Source organism: Xenopus laevis, chromosome 1L, assembly GCF_017654675.1.
Source record: "Xenopus laevis strain J_2021 chromosome 1L, Xenopus_laevis_v10.1, whole genome shotgun sequence".
Classification (NCBI taxonomy): domain Eukaryota; kingdom Metazoa; phylum Chordata; class Amphibia; order Anura; family Pipidae; genus Xenopus; species Xenopus laevis.
In genome coordinates this window covers 38,562,692-38,583,026 of record NC_054371.1, presented here as the reverse complement: position 1 = coordinate 38,583,026, position 20,335 = coordinate 38,562,692, and the positions used below count along the sequence as shown (strand labels likewise).

The window sequence follows — 20,335 nt, the reverse complement described above, 5'->3', positions numbered from 1 at the left end:
TGCTTAGTTGTCATGTCTGGTTAGCCCCGTGGCTGGCTGCGAGCACGGCAATTTGTTAATGTTCAATTCTCGGCAGACAGCTTAGAGTTAACGCGGGGAGATTTTGTTGCACGACCCAAATGTGGCATCAGGAAATGGGAACTGCATCTTAAAGCAGCGCACAATCAAAAATGAATTACAATAAATCCTATATAATTGCATAGGTCATTCTCTTTAATGAGATTTTATTAACCTGACTGTCAAGCTTTTGAGTCAGGCAGATATTTTATCTTCTTCAACTGATAAAAGTGTCAGCTATAAACCATCGTATAAATATTCATAAATCTACACATCTGTGGCAGCCTATCAGCATCATTCTTTTGGACATTAAAAGCATTCTAATTACTTTCTGTCTCGCGGAGCTGCCATCCTGTGTGCTTGGCAGGCATGATTGCTTTTGTTTGCAATCACAAATAGCTCTAACCTATTTCTTCTGCTTGGAGTTCAGAAAATATTCAGGGCTTGACTGATCTGCTAGATAATTTTTTTTTTTTTTTGCCTTTCGAATGCTCCAGACGTACTTATTATCTCTGCTAATTCTGTGTAGCTGTTCAGTATATTCTAAATACAGTTCTGTAACTGGGATTTTTTGGTTTCTAACTACAAGTCCCAGCATCCCTAGCCAACAGACTACGGCAGGGCCTAACGTGCAATTTTGCAGCTCTTTACATGTAGCCATTTTATGCATCGGGTTTAATGGAAAAAAACATTTATTTGTCTGGAATACAAAGGCCATCTGTACCCCTTCCTACAGTTCACAGTGTAATTCAAATACTTCTGCATTTGACTCATGGGGTGCTAACTTCCTTTATTATTATTTTTTAGTTATGTAGCACTGTCATATTTCGCAGCGATTTACCGTGGAGCTTACAATCTAAGGTCACGTTCGCACCCATAATGGTCATTTTTATTAGTAGTCAGTTAACCTGCCTTTTTGATTTTGGTGTGTTGGAGGAAAGCCTACAAAAGCTGCCATGCCACCACTAAAAGACAGCCTTAAAGAGAACTGGAGCCAGTACAGACGGTTTGGGCTGCTGTATTTAGGAAATTATACAGTAGCTCTATGAACTGAAGCAAACTACTTACCCATTACAAAAATGGTCTGTTCTACAGGGTCCCTGCCGCTCAAAGTAACCAAAATCAGACCGATTTCCATTACCTTTGAGGCTACTTCCACTATGGCAATAAAGGGTTATGGCACAGTCAGTTTTTAAGTGGTGAAGATCATGCAGAAGAAAGAATAATATTCAGTAGGGCTCATATCCTATTCCATGTGTTTGTGTCCTGGTAAGTGATTGGCAAATTTAGTTTCCATCTGAACCCAAAGCTTCAACCCATATGAAACAACATCTTTACTCTTTCAGTTTACTTCAGTTTATGTATTTCTGTGTATCTTCAGTTTATGTATTTCTGTGTATGAGTGTTAGCCAGTAGCAAAAATAACAAATTAAAAAACAAACAAATACAAAAAGTATTGTAGAAGTGATACCTATATTGGCTAACAATAAAAATACATTGCAAGCGTTGGGAGCACAAAGGCCCCTTCGTCAGGCAATTTAGTTAGCCAGTATAGGTATCACTTCTACAATACTTTTTGTATTTGTTTGTTTTTTAATTTGTTATTTTTGCTACTGGCTAACACTCATACACAGACTTTTTGTATTTTTTTGTATTTTTGTATTTGTTTGTTTTTTTAATTTATTTGTGTATGAGCATAAACCTCTGCTCCTTGAATATATGATCCTAGACAAGAGGATGATTAACAGTTTTTACCATGAGGCGGGAAGGACCAAATGGTCCCAGCCCAACTATTTAATATGATTTAGAGCTCCTCCAGACTGTGCTATGATAATCATGCTAAGGACCTTTGGCACCAAGGTAATCTGTCCAATGATTATGAAGATTACCCAGCAGCCACTTGAGAACTGAAAAAATGCAACATGGCAGGCAGCAGCTGACATTAGTCTGCATATATGTTCGGGGGACATAAGTAAGACAAATGTAGAAAAAAAACTTAAATCTTAAATGAATCTATATTGCGTTGGTATAGTACACAGCAACCACTATCTGGTTGATTCATATTTATGATCATCATCCGGAAATCAGTCCCATCATGTCCCATAAAATGTTTTACTCATATGATTTAGAATGGTAACCAAGACCTAACCCACAGGCCAACAAACAAACAGCATCTGTGCATCATTTGACCCTCAAATAGACCAGCAACAGAAATGGGCTTTTGGCAATATACCCAATTTTCTTTATAAGATTTCTGGACAAACTGGCCTTGCAGTGTAAGAGGTGAACTGTATGCACTTGCCCTTCAGAATTCTAGTGATTGTGCTAAATTTAACCACTGGCACAGTTGTGATGTGCTGTTATATAAACGATGCGTCAGTTAAATCTTATCTGTCTCTGCATAAGAAACTCATTTTCAGGCTCTGTATAGAATAACAAGCCTGCCATCAGACTAACCCAATCCGTAGTAATGCACTTTCAGAATGGCGTCCAGTTGGGAATATTTATTTTTTTCGATAGTGCTTTGCAAATACTAATTCTCTGCTGATTTTATAAAGTGGCATAGAAAGGTACTAGACAGTTATTTATGTAATGCCTGAGTACAAATAAACATCAATTAACCTAATGAAAATGAATGCTTGCTTAGCCAAAGTGCTCACTCCAACACCGAATGGGGAGATTCTCAGTTCCCATATCTCTGGCGAATGTGTGAGAATAGAACTTGGCACTTAATCATCTCTATAGAATGGAGGAGGCACATGTATTATGCATCTCTTCTCAATGTGTTTAGTTTTACTGTTTATAAGAAAATAAGGCCAGCACCATGCAGCTCTGCAGAACAAGGGAAAGCATGCACCCGTATAGGTATGCATATCGATAAGAGTAGGCAATCATTAGCCTCCAGGGTGCAGCATAGGAATACAGAAACGGAGACCAGAAAACAGAGACCAGAATATGGGGCCTAATAAAGGAAATGTCTGTGTCCACATTGATTTTGTTCTGAGTATGCTCCATCACCACCACTTTCATCCCCATACTGTATAGCAGTAACCCAAAGCAACCAATAAGATGTTTGCTGTTAAACAGGTGACCAGTAAATTCTACCTGCTGATTGGTTTCTATGGGGGTTGCTGCCCCTGGGCAAACTTGGTGCCATTTATTACATAATCCCCTTGGTGTTTCATGGCACTTGACATCAGCATTCAGAGGCAGAGGTGCTAGATCATGGGTGGAAGTATAAACTGTACAAACGGTGTAATGCTTGTGTGATATTTTTGTAGGTCTAAGTGTGCTTCAGGTCTAGTAACCCATAGCAACTAGACCGTAAATGCGTAGTAAATGCTACATTCATTGTTATTGGTTAATAGAATTAGTACAGACGTTGCTCCTGTTATTACATATACTTCTTTATTGATGGTTGTTGAATGAAAACTCCCAGCATCCCACTGACAGCCAAAGGGGCCCCAAAACTCCTTTAAAGGAATTGTTCAGTGTAAAAATAAAAACTGGGTAAATAGATAGGCTGTGCAATATAAAACATGTTTCTAATATAGTTAGTTAGACAAAAATGTAATGTACAGTATAAAGCCTGGAATGACTGATAACATTATAGCCAGAACACTAATTCCTGCTTTGCAGTTCTCTTGGTTTCCACTAATTGATTACAAGGCAGTTACCAATCAGTGACTAGAGGGGGGGGCACATGGGTCATAACTGTTGCTTTTAAATCTGAGCTGAATGCTGAGGATCAATTGCAAACTCACTGAACAGTTATGTCCCATGTGGCCCCCCTTCAAGTCGCTGACTAACTCAGAGTTAGAGAGCTGAAAAGCAGGAAGTAGTGTTCTAGCTATTAATTTGGACATTCATTCGCTCCAGCCTTTATACATTACATTTTTGACTTACTATATTAGAAACATTTTTTATTTTGCACAGCCTATCTATTTACACAGTTTTTATTTTTACAATGAACTGTTCCTTTAAAGCATGTAAGAATCTCCTGCAGCACTTCCATATAATATGTCTACAGAGGTTGCTCCTTGATGTATAAATCAAATGTGAAATCTGATCAATAAATTCCTTGCTGCAGATGGAGAGGGTAAAGCTGCAGATCCACCCTGCATATTCATCTTTCTTATTTCCCCTTGCGCTAAATCATCCAGTTATCCCACTTGCATTGAATCCACCCGAGCTTTCTTTTTACATCTTGCTAAATGCACAACATGCAACATATTTCCTTGCTCCCGTAAGCTGCCCTGGATAAAAGCATGAAATGAAATATTATCTGCGCTGCCACAGGAAGCAAATATTTCATCTTACATTCTCTCTGTGCGTTGCATTTGTCAGTCTGATCTCTGATTATGTATTTGAGATTAAAGCTGCTTGGAATTGCAGCACATCCGCATGAGCGTCTCTCTGTACTCAATTGCACTTATACACTTCAGCTCTCATTGTGTTTCCTAGTTTAGCATTATTGTGCATTTATTCTTATGATTCAGAAACATCAAGCTTAAGCCTGGGAAGTTGCAGGCTGTGAAGCTTGTGGACATCCATGTTGCCAGCTCTCTGCTATTTTGCCCCCTAGTCCATGTCATTAGGCTAAAGCTGGCTATAGACTCAAAGATAAAGTTGCACCAAAATTAGTTTTGTATGATTTTTGGACAGTGTGTGGATTGTCCTGACATTTTTTGTACCATGGCAATCGGTCTGTTAGTCGATCGGACAGGTTAGAAGTTTTCTGTCAGCTAAAAATAATTGATATCAATGGGTGACTGTCACTAGTATCTGTCGGACATAACTGTCTTACAATTGCTGTCATGGCCAGAACATCGTCTGATTTGTTATTTTACTACTTTATTTAATCTGAATGGTTAGTTGAAGATCAGAATATGTCGGATATGAGGCTAAAATCTGCACGTCTATGGCCAGCTTTATGATATGTTTTGGATTGTCACACTCCTCTTGGGGGAGATCGAGATGTTTACAGTATACAATGCTACCCTAGAGCTCACTCTCCTGAGACTCCTTATCTCTCAGCTGGATAACTCCTAGCTCTCATCTGCCAAGGTGAACTCCACTGTTCTAACACCAAGTTGCCTATCCAAATGTTGTTTAATGAGAAGCCTTTCACCTGGGCTCTTCTTTTGAATTTAGTATTTATACGTCATATACTTTATATCTATTTCCTTTCAACTGGGATTTTTTGAAGTGCTGTAGGCCAACCAGGGCTCTGCCCCAAATACCTAGTGAGTGATGTGTATCCACTATGCTCTGTCCCTCTCTGACCTCTTCTTTAAGAAACCACAGGGAAAGCTTTGGTGGAACCTGGAGGAAAGGGACCAACCCTAGCCACGAGGCAAAGCAGGTACTGAAGACTTTGCCCCTTTGTGCTTTATTGCCAGGGAGTCTGGATAAAGGAGCCTTCCCTAGCTTTAGTGAAGCAAACCTGAACAATTCTGCAGCGCCATGAGGCCTCAGGATTTAGGAGATGTTGGAGGGTTTATTGGAACTTGGCCTTATCAGTTCAACCCTTTCATCATCTAAAGAGGCTTGGATCAACTGCTGGACAATCCTCCACCTTTTGCTTTTAGATTCCCTGGTCCATGCTGCCATCTATCAACTGGAACTTGTAATAATGCCTAACCAAAATAAAATCCACTTATGTATTTTATAACCATCAAAAAATACACTTGTATATATTATTTTTGCTTCTTACAAGAGGGCTAATAACTTGGAATGGGAAACGCAGAAAGGAAAAATGGCTGTGATTTTATAAAGTCTCTCTATGATCTAGGAAGCTGATACAGAAGATATTATATAAAAACCAACAAACTGGCTATCTGACCAACCGGTTGATTTCCTTTTCCTTGCACAATGCCCATTTATACCACTAACTGGCTGCCCTGGGTCCATCCCAAGAAGAGAAAAAGTCTGAGCTGTGCCTCTGCTGGGAGACAAACAGACATGTATTTGGCTACTTTATTTGAAGGACATTTTACTATTTTAATTTCTGTGCCCACTAATTTTTTTTCCTGTCTGTGTGCCATATTCTGCCTTCCCTATGCTCCCTGTGTGTACCATACTCTGCTTGCCCTATGGTCCTTGTGTTCCATACTCTGCCTGCCCTATGCTCCCTGTTTGAGCCATACTCTACCCGTCCAACTCTGCCTGTGTGTGCCATACTCTGCAAGCCCTATGCTTCCTGAGTTTGTCAAACTCTGCCTGCCCTACTCTGCCTGTGTGTGTCCTACTCTGCCTGCACTTTGCTCCCTGGGTGTGCCATACTCTGCCTGTCCTGCTCTACCAATGGAATGTGAGCCTAGTAAGGTTTGTTAGCATTTGGAAATTGTTGTTAGGGGGCTGTGCTGTGTTGTTCACTGTGAGAATGAAGCATATGGATTTAAGGGTACTGTATGTCTTCATATTACTTAATAGACTTACGCAATAGACTCACATATGAGTGGTGAGTGATAGCCCTGCAAAGAGCACCAACCATTTGTTTTTTTGGTGTGCTACCACCATTAATGTGGACACGATCTTAAAAGTTATTTTGGTAACATGGGTGTGATTTAAAGTGGGTGTGGATTAAAAACAGGGAGTGGTTTCCATTATGGGCCCTCCACCACGGTAGGTCTGAAAGATTCCAGCCCTCGGTACCACAGAAGTTGTACAGCACTGCTCTAGATAAACACCACCCTCCCCAAGTCTGTTCATTCCCCCAATCAAACCGATGGTAGGTGGTGGAAAAAGGAGAGATCGACCTGGATCTCTTCATATCTAGACGCATGGGAGAATGACAGAGAAGTTCTTCTTCACAGCACCAGCAACTTATACAGCACAAAAATAAATGAACAAAGCCAACACATTCAGGGCTGGGCCCAAGGTCGGGGACCACAGAATTTAGAAGCCAAGGGACATATCAAGGCAAGCTGCAAACAATGTCTGAAAAGCCTATACATGAACTACAGGCTGTAAAATGCATTGCACCCAGGACAATATGCTGTATTGTGCCATTAAGGCAGGCATCACATTTATTGTTTGTCATGTCCTTACAAAATTGCATTCTCACAGACATAACATTAAATGAAAGAAGGCACAAGTGCGGTGTGCGTTTCCCAATCGTTGGGAGACACCTATTGATTTATTCACTACCAGCAGGGACCCTGATACCTTGTTTAATGAAGAGCTCAGGATAGGTGAGGAGCTGAGTCTCCATGGATAATGGAGTTTTAGTTCTTACAGTTCACACATGGATAGGTGCCAGTTTTATCCGTTCTGAAAAATCTTCACCCTGATGTTTTGGCTTGTGTTAGGTCAGCCTTGATAAGTTTTACATCAGTAGTCAGTCATTTTACAGTAAAGTGGAACGGCAGCAAATTAATGTTTGTCCTGCCTGTGTTTATGTAGGCATTAGTCTAGAAATGAATTTGCAGGGTATTGGAGGGGTTTCTGTTATACGTGATCACAAAGGAATTGTGTCTTTTCTAATGCATATTCTAATCGCATATAATTTTCAGTAGTGTGTGGCTGCCGTTAGGGATTGGGACTATGTTAAATCAATTATCTTTAGATAGAGACAAGTACTTATTATTTAATTATTAGAATTGCAGACACTGATATGCATCAAGCATCACACTATGGAGTAGCTGAAATTAGCTGGTACCTCTTTCAAATAATTTATCTTAGGCTATTGCTTTCCTGAGTTTTATAGACAATTGTAGAAAACTGATTGTCCTCTTGAGCCTAATGTTTCTTGACTGGACTAGAATGCCAGTCCTTGTTAAATGAACTTTAAGATCACTAATATCCTTCTGTGCACATCTCCAGGGACAATCATCTCAAGCAACAGAGAGTGAAAACAGACAATTTATGGATATTCTGGGACTATACAGATTCTGTAACTCCTTTTTGAGTGATCCATAAATATGAGAGGTGCACCTGATACTTCTGACTTAAAGGGATACTATCATGGTAAAACATGTTTTTTTTTTTTTCAAAATGCATCAGTTAATAGTGATACTCCAGCAGAATTCTGCACTGAAATCCATTTCTCAAAAGAGCAAACAGATTTCTTTATATTTAATTTTGAAATCTGACATGGGGCTACACATATTGTCAGTTTCCCAGCTGCCCCAGTCATTTGTGATTTGTGCTCTGATAAACTTAAATCACTCTTTACTGCTGTACTGCAAGTTGGAGTGATATCACCCACTCCCTTTCCCCCCCAGCAGCCTAACAAAAGAACAATGGGAAGGTAACCAGATAGCAGCCCCCTAACACAAGATAACCTGCCTGGTAGATCTAAGAACAACACTCAGGGCTATTCCACACGGGGAGATAGCCACGCGTTTGCGGTCGCGGCGACAAAGCGCCGCGCCAGTCGCCGCGACCGGAGCAGGCGACAGTTTTGTATGGGCGCCTATGTAAAAACGCCTGTGCTAACCACACGAGGCGATGCGCTTTTCAACAGTCGCCTGAAAATGCCTCGCCAGGCATTTTCAGGCGACTATTGAAAAGCGCATCGCCTCGTGTGGTTAGCACAGGCGTTTTTACATAGGCGCCCATACAAAACTGTCGCCTGCGCCGGTCGCGGCGCTTTGTCGCCGCGACCGCAAACGCGTGGCTATCTCCCCGTGTGGACTAGCCCTCAATAGTAAAAGCTAAGTCCCACTGACACTGATTCAGTTATATTTAGTATGAGAAATAACAGCCTGCCAGAAAGTAGTTCCATCCTAAAGTGCAGGCACAAGTCACATGACTGGGGCAGCTGGGAAACTGACAATATGTCTAACCCCATGTCAGATTTCAAAATTAAATATAAAAAAATCTGTTTATATTTAAAAAAATCTGCTCTTTTGAGAATTGGTCTTCAGTGCAGAATTCTGCTGGAGTAGCACTTTTAACTAGGGATGCACCAAATCCAGGATTCGGTTCGGGATTTGACCTTTTTCAGCAGGATTCGGATTTGGCCGAATCCTTCTGCCAGGCTGAACCAAATCCGAATTTGCACATTGGGGTTCGGTTTTTGGCCAAATCTTTCCAGAAGGATTCGGGGGTTCGGCCGAATCCAAAATAGTGGATTTGGTGCATCCCTACTATTAACTGATGTATTTTGAAAAAAACATGTTTTTCCATGACAGTATCCCTTTTAGGTGGCCATACACTGTCCAACACTTGTTGGCATCCAACTGATCCAACAGCACAAACATTTGAAATGGGAAGTGAATGGGAGCTGCAGTTCTTCTTCACATCCTCTTCTGACAAATTCAAACACACCATTTGACTAATTGACCTGTATATGTGGCCCATTGTCCATCCTAAAATAGCACAATACCTTGTTTAATACAGTTTTGCCAGTGTGTTTGTGGTCAGGTGCAAAGAAGGATGTTTTACTTTCAAATGATTTATTTTAAGCTAAAATGTATATATTGCATTGCCACGTGGCAATCTTGCTTGCTGGTACTTTTAAGGTGGAGTAGCATTACCCCAAGAGAAAAGATGCTTCTATTTTTATTATGATAATGCCTATTTCCAAAATAACGTCTTCCCGTGTTAATCTTTGATTGGTGCTTGTATATTTAAGTACAGATGTTTCTATGTGAAGTCCTGCTGTATGAAACTGGCTTACCATCACCCTGCCTCCCCCTTGCTTGGTTTCCTCTTCTGTATCACTATATCTGAATATCTCTCTGCCCCTCTGTCTAATCTTCTATCTACCACATTCTCTTGCTATATACATATGCCTGTTACACTGTAAGAAAGGTTGGGTGGGTAGGCTTGTTAATGTAATGTTTGGGGGGAAATTGGCATCCCTGTGAGCAGTGAGACAGTAGTTTATTGAGATAAATACGGTATCTGAGTTAAAGCATATCTTTGCGCTACTTTAGCATCACACGGCTTCTTTACAATGTGTGTAAGTACATTAGCACCCTGCTCAAAAGTTTGCAAAGCCTGTGACTGTAGATTTTAAGCAGAATATGGTTGGGTCGGAGATTGAAGTCCCAGGGTATCCTTTGCTTACATAACTATCTGCACTTTCTCTCTGGGCTGTTGGGTCCAGTCATCCTCCCCCATGTTGATGTGGTTTAGAGTCCTGCAGCAGGTCGGGTACCCGCGGGTTACCCGTAAAATCCTGCGGGTAGAAGTTACAGGTGCGGGTATAGACACGGTTCTGCGGGTCTTCTCAATATCGATTTTTACTCCTTTTGTCTGATCATGTTTACTTCCGATGATGTCACTTCCAGTTTACAATGACAGCACTTCCTGATGCTTGATAGTCAGCGGGTCCAAGTTGCGGATAAGGTACAAGCGGATCGGGTTGGGTAGCGGGTCCAAGCGGGTAAGAATGCGGGTCCCGGTTGCGGATTGCGGGTAAGGGTCGGCTAGGGGTTCCAAAAAATGGACTCGCACAGGACTCTAATGTGGTTGTATTGTAGTGGTCAGTAGTGCAGGTGAAGGCACAAATGCAAGTGCCAGAAAATACAGGGTTGGAGGGGTATCTATAAACGAGAAACTAGACTGGATAGAGCTGCTTTAGCGATACAACAACAAAAAAAGGTTTCCCTATAATAATGAATCGTTTATCCAACAAATCCTAATGAAGTATAATCGTTCTCTAAGATCCGTGTATTTAACATTAAGTATTCAGTATTTAGTGAGTTACGTCTGCATTCACATAACATGCCTTAAATGTCAAAATATGGTTTGTGTGCAGTAATGTAGCAGATTGGTATGTTTCATGACAACACAGCCAAGGTGTTAGCCTGCTAATTATACTTCTTTCATACTTTCAGGAGAGTAATTCCCAGGTACAATGTTGCATAAGAGGGAAAGGGGAAATTGGAGTTTCATACACTATTTAGAGGATCCTGTTTACAAACTTTTAAATCTATCAAATACTCTGTCCATTATGGGCTTCGTGGGTCCTTCCAGTACTAGATTAAAAAAAAGGTTATCAAGCAAATTCTAAAATGCAACAAAACCTCTGAATCTTGTAGGTGACTGCCATCGGACAGAGGTGTTTTGCCCAAGCTAATTTGTTCTGACAATGAATTGTGGGAACAAAGGAAATGTTTTTGTGATGGGCCATCAATACTGCCGCAATGAAAATACTGACAGAGGGCAAGCAGCTATTCTGTATTCTATGTAAGCAACCTATTTCTGTTGTTTAGTGGTGCAGCAATACTAGGGCTAGACTCGTGATTAATTTCTCTTTTATACTGTACTAACCTCTTTTGCCCCTTTTGTGGCTTCTAAATGTATTTCTATTCCCTCTGACACAATATATTATTTTTTTCCTTGCTTGCTTTGACTTTTTACCCCGAAAAGGAAGAACGTTGGAAATTGTATTTAGTAGGAGATAATTTGGGCCCCATATGGGCTGTGATTGGCTATTTAGTAGGTCCTATGTGGGCTGGCAGAGTACAGGAGACTCTGTTTGACAGTACACCTGTTTTTAATGCAACCAAAACTTGCCTCTAAACTTGGAATTCCAAGGCCCCTGGAAGCAACATCAAATGGGTCGGTGAGCAACATGTTGCTCACAAGCTACTGGTGGGGGATTACGAATTTAGGGAGTTTTATAAATAAAAAAAAAAATCCAGACTTTTTTCTTCAATTGCATTTTTTTTCTTCTTTTGTGATCACTAGCATATTTGAGGAAAAATTGAATAGGTTATTATAGATCTTGTTTAATTCTACATTTATTGAGTTAAAGGGTAAGTCCGCCCCAAAATAAAAAAAAAATGGCTAAGAAAAGAAAATATAATTCTAAGCACCTTTCCAGTGTACACATATTAAAATGTTCTGTTTTTTTACAGTTATTTGTAGAAACAATTGCTATTGAAAGCAGCATTTACTTACCTCCTGGTTGTTACTTTGTAAACAATGTTGCAAAAGTCTTAGTTCCCCAGCAAAGACAGTTCTGTTATTCAGCTGCCTTGTCTTACATTGTACCAACAGTCTGAACCATCAGGGAAGAGAATAGAAAGGGACAAACACTGCTTTCAATAGCAACACGTTTATAAATAATTTAAAACTAGAGAGAATTTGTTATACCGGTAAATGTAAATTGCAAAGTTGCTTCGACTTATATTTTCTATTAGGCAAAAAAATATTTTTGGGGTTGAAATTCCCTTCAACAGCTCATCACTCCCATCTGGCGTGATCCTTTTTATCTAAACAATCCAAATTTTTAAAAATGATTTCCTTTTCTTTAATAACAGTTGGGATCAAGTGCCTTGGACTTGATCCAAACTAAGATATAATTAATCCTTATTGGAAACAAAACCAGCCTATTGGGTTTATTTAATGTTTAAATGATTGTCTAGTAGACTCAAGGTATGAAGGTCCAGATTACAAAAAGATTAAGGAGAGAAGGCGCACACCCTCAAAAGTATAATGCAGGGTGCTAATCCATAGGAGACTCCCCATCAGGGTCTCCAAAAATAGCTACTAAATATAATCAGAAATGGATAGCACACCCAATTAAAGAAAAATAAATTTATTACAAAAAAAAATATATAACAAAAGATACAAAATAATATTTGGTGAGCCCAACGCGTTTCAACCTTAAGGGTCTTCCTCAGGGGCACAAATGATAAAAAAAAACCTGCCTTTTTGATTTTTTATCATTTATGTCCCTGAGGAAGACCCTTAAGGTCGAAATGCTTTAGGCTCACCAAATATTATTTTGTATCTTTTGTGCCATTTTTCTTCTTTGTAATAAATTTATTTTTCTTTAATTGGGTGTGCTATCCATTTCTGATTATACAGATTACAAAAATTATCCAGAAAACCCCCGTTCCTGAGTTGTCTGCATAATAGAAAAGCCTCCTTACCCTACGATAACTAAAGCTTTGTGCGTGTTATATTTATTGCCTGCCTAAAATTGAAGGAAGAATCTTAGAGAGAGATTGTATTCAGTGCAATTGACCTTTCTGGCACACGCTCTTTCATTGTTTGCAGTCATGCAGATTTTATACTATGAAATATAAAAAAAGGCCAAAGCTATTATTCTGTTCAATGGCTAAACAACAATTTCTCTGTAATTTCTTTTCCCAGAAAGCCGAATGATACTGGACGCATTTGCCCAGCAATGTAGCCGAGTTCTAAACCTCCTCAATTGTGGAGGAAAACTTCTGGACTCCAAACCTCCGCCGTCATTGCTGTCTTGTATAAAACAGGAGAATAACAGTTACAATGACAGGCCGGATCAATGTCAGTTAAGCAAAGCGTTCCATTGCCAACCATCAGACAAACCAGATGTAGAAATGCAGTACGTTAAGAAAAAACAACAGACTTCAGCTTTCTTGCGCGTCTTCACGGATTCACTTCAGAATTACCTTCTAGCCGGTAACTTCCCTGCTCGGAATACCTCTTTCACTAATGACTATGGACATTTAACTGATATGGACACAATCTCATCCTCTCCAGTACATACAATGGGTGGATGGACATCCCCGGCAACCTCTGAATCACATGGTCATCCGTCTTCTTCCACGCTTCCAGAAGAGGAAGATGATGATGATGAAGAAGGTTACTGCCCTAGGTGCCAGGAGCTGGAGCAGGAGGTGATCTCCCTGCAACAAGAAAACGAGGAACTTAGAAGGAAGTTAGAAAGTATACCAGGTATATGTTTCATGGTAATTAAGGTGATAATGTTTCTTACATGTTCCCATTTAGTTTCAATGTAAAATATTTTGTGTTGTAGAAAATGAGCAAAAATATTTTCACTAATATATTTTGTCATTCTAGATTTCCATGCCTCCATTTTTTAGCGTTGTGCCATTTCCTTTTTTTTTATGAATAAATAAAATCTGTTTAACCCAAAGCCCTCGCAAACCAATCCACCCAGGACCTCTAAACTTCTGTGATTGCTGTACCTTATACTGAAGGTTTAGTGGACAGATTTGTGTTGAATTTTGGGTCCTTTTATCTGTGCGATGCATAGTTCAGGTCAATCCAGAACTGGCTTTAAATGTACATGTTCATTGTAGTTAGGGATGCACCGAATCCACTATTTTGGATTCGGCCGAACCCCCGAATCCTTCGTGAAAGATTCGGGCAAATACCGAACGAATCCGAACCCTAATTTGCATATGCAAATTAGAGGTTGGAAGGGGAAAACATTTTTTACTTCCTTGTTTTGTGACAAAAAGTCACGTGATTTCCCTCCCACCCCTAATTTGCATATGCAAATTAGGATTTGAATTCGGTTCAGCCGGGCAGAAGGATTCAGCCAAATCCGAATCCTGCTGAAAAAGGCAAAATCCTGGCCGAATCCCGAACCGAATCGTGGATTCGGTGCATCCCTAATTGTAGGCAATTGCAGAAAAGAGTATCTGAATTGGTGGGAGATTGCACCTGCTAACACCCATATGCTGCTCTAATTTTCAGAACAAGGTATAGCAATCGTTGAAGTTTGGGAGTTCCTCTGTTATATGGCACAGGATAAGGGTAGTCAAAGGTATAGCATTTTCTTCCCACAACTCCTGCCATATACATTTTTTTAGATGTTTTGTCTCTCCTATATTGATTTACCATGTTTCAGATCCCCTGTTCTTTTCTGTTAACCTTCCTAGTAAAAAGAAACCAATGGGACAGAATTAAGTTGTAGCCCCACTGTGCTAAATATTTTGGATAAATAGAATTATATTTAACTCCGGTAGCTTACAGATCATTACAGAAATTCATTTTAAGATATATTAATCATATGATCCTTAGAATATTCTGGAATATTACTTGCAAGTTAATGAATCAATTCCGAGGAGAGGTACAAATAGAACAAAAATCATTCAGTGTGCTGTGTGCTAATAATGTCAAAATGTAAGATTTTACATACAGTAGTCATATTAGATCCTCCTTTAGCAGAAAGTTGTGCAGAACAGTAGTTATTTTTAGGGATGCACCAAATTCACTATTTTGGATTTGGCCGAACCCCAGAATCCTTCACAAAAGATTCGGACAAATACCAAACCGAATCCTAATTTGCATATGCAAATTAGGGGTGGGAAGGGGAAAACATTTTTCACTTCCTTGTTTTGTGACAAAAAATTGCGCGATTTCCCTCCCCACCCCTAATTTGCATATGCAAATAAGGATTCAGATTTGGTTCGGCCGGGCAGAAGAATTCAGCCAAGTCCGAATCCTGCTGAAAAAGGTCGAATCCTGGCAGTTTTGAATTCAGCAAGGAATTAATACAGGTATGGGACCTGTTATCCAGAATGCTCGGGACCTTGGGTCTACAAAGCCTACTAAAAAAACATTTAAATATTACATAAACCCAATAGGATTGTTTTGCCTCCAGTAAGGATTCATTGTATCTCAGTTAGGATCAAGTACAAGGCACTGTTTAATTTTTGCAGAGAAAAAGGAAATCATTTTAAAAAATCTGAATTTTGGTTAAAATGGAGTCTATGGTGGATGGCCTTCCCGAAGTTCTCATAATTTAGAGCCTTCTGGATGGGTTTCCAGATAACAGATACTATACCTGGATATGTTTCTTTCTTCACTTGCTTTCCTTATGTTGATTGAATTGTAAACCCATGACACAATGCGTGAATTTCCAGCAGATACAATGCAGATGGAATTCAGTCTTAGATATATATTTGGCCCCTATATTAGAAGGCAAATGAGTGTCGGTATTGCTTATTAACCAGTGCTTTGCTATATCAGATGATTTCTTGCCAGGATAAACAGCTACAGGAAAGTGGCATCTGGAGGCTGAAGCCATCTGTAGGATATATGCCTGGTTAAATAAACTACATATATGCAATATGACTCAAACAGTGAACTTCTCATAGCCTTATAGTTGAATATCTGAGAGTGCAGCAGTATAGAGTAAGGTAGAGTAAATGCTTAAAGGAGAACTAAACCCTAAAAATGAATACGGCTAAAACTTACGTATTTTATATACTGAACTTATTGCACCAGCCTAAATTCATCAGCTTCTCAATAGCAGCAATTATCCAGGACTTCAAACTTGTCACAGGGGGTCACCATCTTGGAAAATGTCTGACACTCACATGCTCAGTGGGCTCTGAGCAGCTGTTGAGAAGCTAAGCTTAGGGGTTGTCGCAAATTATCAAGCAGAAAAGGAGGTTGGCCTGTAATATAAGCTGATGCTACAGGGCTGATTATTAAATTCTGATGCTAATTACACTGGTTTCTGTGCTGCCATGTATGAATTATTTGTATTAATTACTAATCAGCCTTATATTGTGACATTTCTATTCTATATGTACTGTATATTGTGAGTGGGTCCCTAAGCTCAGTAAGTGACAGCAGCACAGAGCATGTGCAGTGAATCAGCAGAAAAGAAGATGGTGAGGCAGGGGAGCTACTATAGCAAAATATAATGTACAACATTTCTAGCTACTTCTTTAGTTAGGCTTTGGTTCTCCTTTAAGTTGGGCCTGCACATCTAGACGAGTGGATTGTTGCACTATTTGACCAGCCACACGCTGTGGATGATTTGGTTATGGAGGTGGATACAGCCCTTTTGGGAGAGGCCCAAATCAATGCCTCTTCCCTCATTCAATAGAAATTACAAACTTCTAGTCTAATAGAAAATCATTTAAACATGAAATAAACCCAACAGGCTGGTTTAGCTTCATATAAGGATTAATTCTATCTTAGTTGGGATCAAGTACAAGCTACTGTTTTATTGTTACAGAGAAAAAGGAAATCATTTTTAAAACTTTGTATTATTTGGATTAAATGAAGTTTATGGGAGACAGCCTTCCTGTAATTCGGAGCTTTCCGGATAACGGTTTTCCGGATAACGGATCCCATCATGCTGAAATAAGAAGCTTTATAAATAATCAATTAAAATTCTGTACCATTTATAAAATAAATACTCTTCACTAGCCCCCTCTAGGCATCTGTTTCTTATGCAGGGGGCTGGGTCAGATTTTGATTGACAGTTAGGTCTAATACATTCTTGCACCATTTGTCTAGATAGAAGATGTATTAGAATTCACTCTTTCAAAATAAATGACTGTGATGGAAATTCTGTTTCTCTGCATGCTGGATATGTATCAGTTATTTTGTTAGCTTTTGTTTTTATTCATTCAATCAGTTATTTGAGTTAGCACTAAAACATCTGCTAGGAATGGGAGCCCCTATAAGGTGTATTATACCGACCTATAAATCAACATCTCACCCCGACTTGGGGGAAGATATTGAAGAATAAATTAATTATGACACAACTTTTAATTGATTATATTTAGAAAGTTTCTGTTTTTGTTCATATAGATCCCATTTAAGCTTTTATATGAAACGGTTATTTTATGACTTCAGCACAAATAACAGGGCCCAATAATATAATAATGCTGTGCTACATTGTAAGTGTAAAGTGTGAAAACCACACATCAGTCAACACACTAAACTTAATGCAGCTATTTCCCCCAAACTCCAGTACAGGCATGGGATCCATTATCCGGAAATCCGTTATTCAGAGAGCTCCGAATTACAGGCTGACTCCCATTTTATCCAATTAATCCAAATTGTTTTAAATTATTTTCTCTGTAATAATAAAAAAGTAGCTTGTACTTGATCCAAACTAAGATATAATTAATCCTTATTGCAAGCAAAACCAGCCTATTGGGTTTATTTAATGTTTACCGGTACATGATTTTCTAGTAGACTCAAAGGAGAAGCAAACCTTAAAGTTAAAAAAACACTACCCTCTATCCTACATAGATCCCCCTCCCTCTTCCCCTACAGCCTAGCTGCTACTCCGGGCAAATGCCCCTAAGTCTTTACTTACCCCTTGGTGGTGCAGATTCTGTCCAGCGGAGTTCACGGGCGCCATCATTAGCCAGTTCGTGTAATCATGGGGTCTTCCGGCGCTTCGGCAATTTCCGTGAGTTTCAACGCATGCGCAGTTGTTGCGGAACAGAAAATTGCTCCAACTGTGAATGCGCCGATACGGCACCAAGATTACCGAAGAGAAGAAGATGAACCCGTGAACTGCACTGGACAGAATCTGCACCGAGGGGTAAGTAAAGACTTAGGGGCATTTGCCCGGGGTAGCAGCTAGACTGGGAGGGGGGGTCTATGTAGGGTAGGGTTTTTTTAACTTTTAACTCAAATCAAATTTGGATACCTCCCTAGTCGAATGTGACAGTTTTGACCATTAAAAAAATTGACAATTCAAGTCTTCAATTTGACCCTTAATAAATCTGCCCCATAAAGTATGGAGATCCAAATTATGGAAAGATCTATTATCCGGAAAATCCCAGGTCTTGAGCATTCTGGATAACAGGTCCCACACCTGTACATTTTCTGGAAATTGTAGGTGATTTACCAATACAAACATCAATTAGAGTCTGCGCTGGTAATGTGGAAATTAGTTGTGGAGCAATGTGGTCCTCTCCTAACAGGTTGTCAGGCCCTGGGGGGGGGACATACTATCAGCTCTGACTGATTTGGCCCATCACTCAAGCTTTTTTTGGAGAGCTCTCGCACACCCTTAAAATCTTCTTTAACTTAATAAGCTTGGTGCCCAGTGAATTTTGAGCTGAGCAGTCGATCGTGATCTTGAAGTTCTTATTACTAATGTAATTATCCATTCTTGGAATGAGTGATCACATAAGCTGCTCCTGGCCTCTAGCAAAGCACTCCTCGTAGGAAGTTAATGTTTACAGCATATATGTATATTTAGTTATCTCTTGGTGTGTAATGTCCTAAGATTTCTTGATTCAGGCAGATGAATATAATTGAATGCTTACTTCATTATGTTTTAATGAAATGTCTGGAGCTGTAAAGCTAGAGGCATAATTGTTCTGTTTCTTGCAGTGCCCTGCCAGACGGTGTTAGATTATTTGAAGACGGTACTTCAACATCATAATCAGCTTCTCATACCACAGCCGGTTGACCAGCCAACAGAGGTAACGTCATTTATCTCACTGAGGCCTCAGGCCGTCATATTTTACCTATTCCCAGTGGCCATGAGAAGGCAAAAAGTAAAACCATGTTTAAAAATCTCTTCCCAGTGAAGCTACAACTGAGAGATATGGATCTGAGTTTGCTGTCTCCAGGGCCCTACTAGAGCAATCTGGTTGCTAACAGGAAGTGCCCTGTGATTTTCCTGCCCTCCCAGTATGAGAGTGAGAGGACACACAAACCGTTAGGGTTATGTTAGAGATGGTTACATACAAAAGCAAAGTCTCTTATAACAATTAACAATGGAGTGGTATTCTAATGATTATGCTGATTCTACTGATTATTATTAAGCCTTTAAATATGTAAGGGGTAATGTAATTAAAATCGCAGCGTTTTTTAAAAAATGGCGTTTTGGCGAATGTTTAGCACTGGTCGCAATGAATATTACATCGCTCATTATTGCTAAGCAGAGGTTTAGTGTTAACACGTGCTCTGGAGTTTCAAAAACCAGCAACCAGTTTTATTAAACTGTCCAGAAGTGCTGTCTATTTTGAGTTTTCTGTCATTGGATACAGTGGGGACACTGGAGACTGAGCACCTGGCAGGGGGAGGAACTTAAAATGGACTCTATGGGAGATGTTTTTTTTTGGTTATTCCGAACTTTATGGATAATGGGTTTCCAGATAAGGGATCCTATGCCTGTACTGTATAATTGAATGGCATATGTTATATCGTGCAGTTTTATATTGTGCTGATTGGTGCGTTGTCTTATATCGGAAAAAGTAGATTCATCATAAGTGAGTTGGTGACAAAATAATTACCTTAAACAAATCATTTGTATCCTGCAGAGTATTGAAATAAAGCTGGACTGCTATTTTCAGTGTGCAGATTTTATAGCATATGAAATAAACATGACCTGTTCAGATTTGAATAATTGCAATAATCAAAGCAAGATCATGTAAATTCACTGTTTTAATTCCCTTTATTCCATAATCTGTTCGCAGCCATGTTTTTTTTTTTATGTACCGCTCCTTCATACACAGCAGTGCTAGGAATTAATAGATTTAATTACGATATTTTGTGCAAATGAAGGAAAAGGGAAAACACCCACACATATACCTATGCCACAGGGTCAGATAAAAATGCTTGTTTTTTCCTTCTCTAATGTGTCCTATTTATAGTGGGGCATTTAAAATGCTGAAAAGGGGTGGGGCTTGATGGGAAATAGGCAGCGTTTTGGACAAATGATAACTGGACATGGCAAGATTGTGCCAGAACCATAGCCTAGTTGTTGAATTCAACTCCTGGAAGGTATACATTATAGGTAACAGACACACAGTTAAAGGGGAACTTTCACGAAAATGAAAATTTAATATAATCTTCAGCATAC

At 39.5% G+C, this 20,335-nt stretch overlaps 1 protein-coding gene across 2 annotated transcripts in view; it reads left to right on the top strand.

Annotated features, from left to right (window-relative positions):
* bend4.L (BEN domain containing 4 L homeolog) overlaps window positions 1–20,335 on the top strand; it is a 62,161-nt gene that overhangs the window by 10,043 nt on the left and 31,783 nt on the right. For both annotated transcript variants that reach the window (XM_018229447.2, XM_041588633.1), the window contains exons 2-3: window positions 13,120–13,686; window positions 18,859–18,950. In XM_018229447.2, coding sequence (XP_018084936.1) covers window positions 13,120–13,686; window positions 18,859–18,950 — 659 coding nt within the window. The remainder of the gene's footprint in view (window positions 1–13,119; window positions 13,687–18,858; window positions 18,951–20,335) is intronic.